This window comes from Triticum aestivum, chromosome 1A (genome assembly GCF_018294505.1).
Source record: "Triticum aestivum cultivar Chinese Spring chromosome 1A, IWGSC CS RefSeq v2.1, whole genome shotgun sequence".
Lineage (NCBI taxonomy): Eukaryota > Viridiplantae > Streptophyta > Magnoliopsida > Poales > Poaceae > Triticum > Triticum aestivum.
Window position 1 is genome coordinate 559,079,621 of NC_057794.1, and position 4,960 is coordinate 559,084,580.

The following is a 4,960-nucleotide window of genomic DNA, read 5'->3' on the forward strand; positions in this document are numbered from 1 at the left end:
GAATAGCATCAGACAGAATGTATATCTTCTTGTGCTGGGAGTTGCATTAGATAATGAGGATTCCAGTTATATATTTTTACCTTTGCTTAAGTTGGTACTCCCTCCGTAAACTATTATAAGAGCGTTTAGATCACTATTTTAGTTATCTAAACACTCTTATATTAGTTTACAGAGGGAGTACGTGTTGATTCAGAGCACTGACTTGCTTCATTGGGTCTTATAACTGTAGGTTTCAAGATGTCAACCAGCAGGTTTGCAACCTCCCTGCGCACGCTTCAGCAATGTTGGAGAACCGATGCCTCCTAGAAAGCGGCCAAGAGCCGCCCTTGGTCTCTAAGCATCTTCAGCCGAGGTGCAGGTTCTGAGATGCCAGCAAAGGCAAAATAAGGAACAACTGTGACGGCAGTATCATGGTTTTTCCATGTGTCTTTGTAAAGCTGCCGTTTTCGCTGGGTCGTCCTGGCATCTTTGTGGTTTGCCTTGGTTGCTTTCTCTTCCTTGATGGCTATATACTCTTGAGGAAACTTGTGAGAAAACTGACATGTTGTGTGTGTGGCAAGAACCTCAACCTGTCAAATGGCTGGGGTTTACTAATGCTTCTGGCTTTGATAATAGTGATATGTATTTGTGGCTGATGTTGGGTCAGTAAATTAACATATAGTTTGGTTTGCAAAATTATAGTGGTGAAATCGACCTGAGGATGTTTATTTCCTCGCCCACATTTGTTACAGGGTCAGCAATGTCCCTGAGCTGGGGCTTACTAATGCTTCTGGCGAAGAGAAGGGTGCCCAGCATATTCAGACGAAGCCACAGGAATCATGCATTTCCTTTTTTAGGAAAGAAAAAACAGGTATCATGCATTCCAGTTCAGGTTTTTAGCTCACTAAATGCACTTGACTTGTTTGCATGCTGCTGCGAATGAATTTCTATGAATCAAATTCTGGGTTGATGGAGCTGGTGTGTGTTTGCATTTGGTTTGCCATCCTTTTGTAATGCTTCTTGAGATACTTTCTATGAATGCCCAGTGTATATACTATCTTTGGCCTTTTAAGGATAGTTCTTTTTGGATACATCTTCTTGAGTGAGTTAAAAACATATCCCAACTTTATCAAAGGGCAACAAACTTTCTTATGATTGTAATAATTATTATGCCCATGAGAAATCAAAATAAGCATCTTTTAGCTCCAGTTTGTTCAGTTTATGTCTTCTGTATCAAGCATGGCCATTATATTTCATGAATCCACCAGGATAATGTTTTCTAGGCTATGCAGTACTCAAAAAACTGTATAGTATATTTTCATCTAAATGAACAAGTGGTATTTTGTACCCAGTAGGTCAACTTGTCTTTTCATCTATATGAACATATCTTGTATCCAGTAGATCAACTACATAATATCTTTTCACTGTATTGTTTGAATAAATCCTCCAAAATGCATACACTGCACCAATGAATCTTGGTATTTTTTAAATACTTTCAGTTGATTCAAAACGAAATAATTAAGATAAATGAGCTCTACTCCATACTTGAGAGAGTATGCGATTTCAGTTCGAATTCCAAGCCCTGTACCCCTTACTTCTAGAAATCTACTGCTATCTTAAATGTAGATGATGACAAAAACAATGGTTAGATGTGCTGAATGCTTGTAATAAAGAAATGGGAAGAGTAGGAATAGGGAAGGAAAAGAATTATTCCATGCACAGAAACATATGCATATCTCAATGATTTAGCAACTTTCCTCGATCAGATGTCCCGCTACCAGGATTCGAGTAAAGTCTGTTCATATCTCAATGGTACTTACTAGTCTCTTGTATATAGAATCATCATGGCCCACTTAATTATGCCTCTTTTTCAGGCACATCCCTGGTAAAAGAAACATATGCGAGTGGATGCAGTTAAAGAAGTTTCAGAACACACCATCTGAAATGATACAATGTTGCTTTTTCTTCCTACTGACTACAAAATGGCATCGCCCCATCTTGCGCGTGGACCTTGCAAGAATGTTGACAAATCATCTTATGTCTACAGCCCTGCAAGTCATCTTGTGTTTGAGTTTCCTAGATGATTTATGCATGCGCATGTGCCCACATGTAAACTCGAAGTAGTTGTAGAGCTACGTACTACTCACTCCGTCCCAAAATGTAAGATGTTTTTTGACACTATAAGTGAGCTTCAGACCATATTATTTGAGGTTGTGTATGATCTGGATATATTTGTGTATATGTGGCTTCTACCCCTGGAACTCTGCCACGCATTCGAGCTGTTGTGGTCGGTTTATCAAATCCTGTCATCAGATAATTTTATTAATTTGTATGAGTTCTTCCTGTGAAATGTGATGTCTGGCACTCATGCTTTTCAAAATATTTGCACTAATTTTTCATGTGCATTGTGATGCCAACCTTGGTACTACACGCCCTTGTCCCCAATGATGGTAAGTTTGATGTAGAGCGAATGGGTGCAGCGGCATTTGCTTGATTCGTGCTGCATCAGGTTAGATTAGAAGCAGATTTGAATCCAAGAACACACTGATTGTCACTGCCCAAGATTTTGGTATCTAAGGAATCTGAAACCAAAAACTCTCTGACAGCAACACTCCGATTCCAAGACAGTTGTTACAGTGGGATAGCATGGTCAGAACACAGGATAGCATGTAATTATACGAAGCCTGAAACGAGCGCAAGAAGCAGCAGCAGCCAAGCCTAGGACGAGGTGAAGTTGGTGCCCTGCCCATGATGCTAGCCAAGTCTGAAGCTACTACCACAGCCACAAGACAAGACGATTGCTTCCGCTCCATGGTGCACCAAATGTGCTAGAAGCCTCATCTTGTTCAGTACAATTGGACAGCAACTCACATTTCATTTTCCTCAAAACCAACTTGCAACATTTAGTTGAAGAACCTAGTAAAAATCAAATCAGCGGCACAGAAATGAATTCTGGATCTCTGTTTGGGTCACGGAATTCAGTTCTTACGACCAGCGAGCAAGCCCAATCGTCAGCAGGCGTTCAGCTACTCCCATAAAATTCAGTAACGATGCAGTACTACATGCAGGTAGTCACACGATTTGAACAACTAAAATACAAATGGCCAAACATTTCAGAAGAGTAGACAAGCAAACATCGGCCAGACCATCACCGATACAGACATAGTACCACCACTTCAGTTCATAGATAGATATCGGTTTGCCAAAAGCAGCAACTTCAGTACAACCAACGAGCCAACAAAGCGTTGGCAATCACCCAGCATACGTACTACTACACCACTACTTTGCAGAGAGATAAGATACAGAGACCAACTAGAGGGGACGGGCGCATCATCAGTCTAGGAGGAGGTGAACTTGGTGACGGCCTTGATACTTCAGAGAGTACGTGATTCAGTTCGAATTCCAAGCCTTAACCCCTTCCTTCTAGAAATTTACTGCTATCTTAAATGTAGATGATGACAAAAACAATGGTTAGATGTGCTGAATGCTTGTACGTAAGTTTGATATATGAGCGAATGGGTGGGGCAGCATTTGTTTGATTGATTCATGCTGCAGCAGGTTATATTAGAACCAGATTTGAATCCAAGAACACACTAATCGCAACTGCACAAGACTTGGTATCTAAGGAATCTGAAACCAAAAACTCTCTGACATCAACACTCCAATTCCAGCACAGGGATAACATGGTCAGAACAAGTCAGCATGTAATCCTTCAGAACAAGTGTGTAACCTCCGAAGCAGCAAGGCAGTACAATTGGACATTTCACTTTCCTCAAAAACAACTTGCATTTGCCATTCAGTTCCAAGTACTACCCAGTACTGTAAAAATCAAATCACAAACACAGAAATGCACCATCATTTCTAAATCATCACAGAATTCGGTTCTTCCGAGCCAACCGAAGTGTCAACGGGCATTCAGCAACAGAACTCCCATAAATTAACAGTGATGTAGCACTACTTCGGTCCTCACAAGCAACGAGGAACGAGCCAACGAAGCGTTGGCAATCACCCAGCACAGACTACCAGCACTACTTGCAGAGGGATAAGCAGAGTTAACAGAGATGCAGATACAGAGACCAACTAGAGGCGACGGACGCATCATCAGTTCATCAGTCTAGGAGGAGGTGAACTTGGTGACGGCCTTGGTGCCCTCGGAGACGGCGTGCTTGGCGAGCTCGCCGGGGAGGACGAGGCGGACGGAGGTCTGGATCTCCCTGGACGTGATGGTGGGCTTCTTGTTGTACCTCGCGAGCTTGGCCGACTCCCCGGCGAGCTTCTCGAAGATGTCGTTGATGAAGGAGTTCATGATGGACATGGCCTTGGAGGAGATGCCGATGTCGGGGTGCACCTGCTTCAGCACCTTGAAGATGTAGATCTTGTACGTCTCCACGCCCTTCTTGGCCTTGCTGCCCTTCTTCCTGCCCCGGGTTTTCCCCTCGCCGCCGGCCTCCTTGGACGCCGTCTTGCCCGCCGGCAGCCGCTTCTCGGCCTTGGGCTTCTTGCCCGCCGGGGCCTTCTCCGCCGCCTTCTCGACCTTGCTCTCGGCGGCCGGCTTCTTGTCCGCCTTGGGGGCCATGGCTGCTGCTGCTGCTTCGGAGGTGGGAGAGGGGAGAGGTGTTTGGCTGGGAGGTGGGGAATTGGTGATGGGAACAGAGGCGGGGGTGGGGAGGGTATATAGCGGGGAGGAGGTGCGCGCTGATTGGTGGAGACGCCGGTGCCTCGGATCGATGACGTGGGCGGGATGGTAGGCAACAGGAAACCAGCCGTGGCTGGCGGGAATTTTGGAATTTTTCCGCGGGGTGCTGCACCGTCCGATTTGGGGGCGACTAAAATTGATTCACAGCGAGTTGTTACTGGGCTGAAGTTTTTTTTTTTAATTAATAACCATGTATATTTTTTTTTCATAAAGCAACAATGCTACTCCAAGGCTGGGTTTCCTGTTCAGTACAATTGATCCACGTTGATACAATAAGAGAGCACG

General features: G+C 44.2%; 1 protein-coding gene across 1 annotated transcript; it reads right to left on the reverse strand.

The window, feature by feature from the left end:
- Window positions 1-3,807: 3,807 nt before the first annotated feature.
- Window positions 3,808-4,628, reverse strand: LOC123067631 (histone H2B.2-like). Its single transcript, XM_044490353.1, has one exon. The coding sequence runs from the start codon at window positions 4,553-4,555 to the stop codon at window positions 4,094-4,096; it is 462 nt and encodes a 153-aa protein (XP_044346288.1). The 5' UTR covers window positions 4,556-4,628; the 3' UTR covers window positions 3,808-4,093.
- Between the last annotated feature and the right edge of the window lie 332 nt (window positions 4,629-4,960).

Bases quoted from the DNA above. Each gene is read 5' to 3' on its own strand.
- LOC123067631 (XM_044490353.1), bottom strand. From the start codon at position 4,555: ATGGCCCCCAAGGCGGACAAGAAGCCGGCCGCCGAGAGCAAGGTCGAG.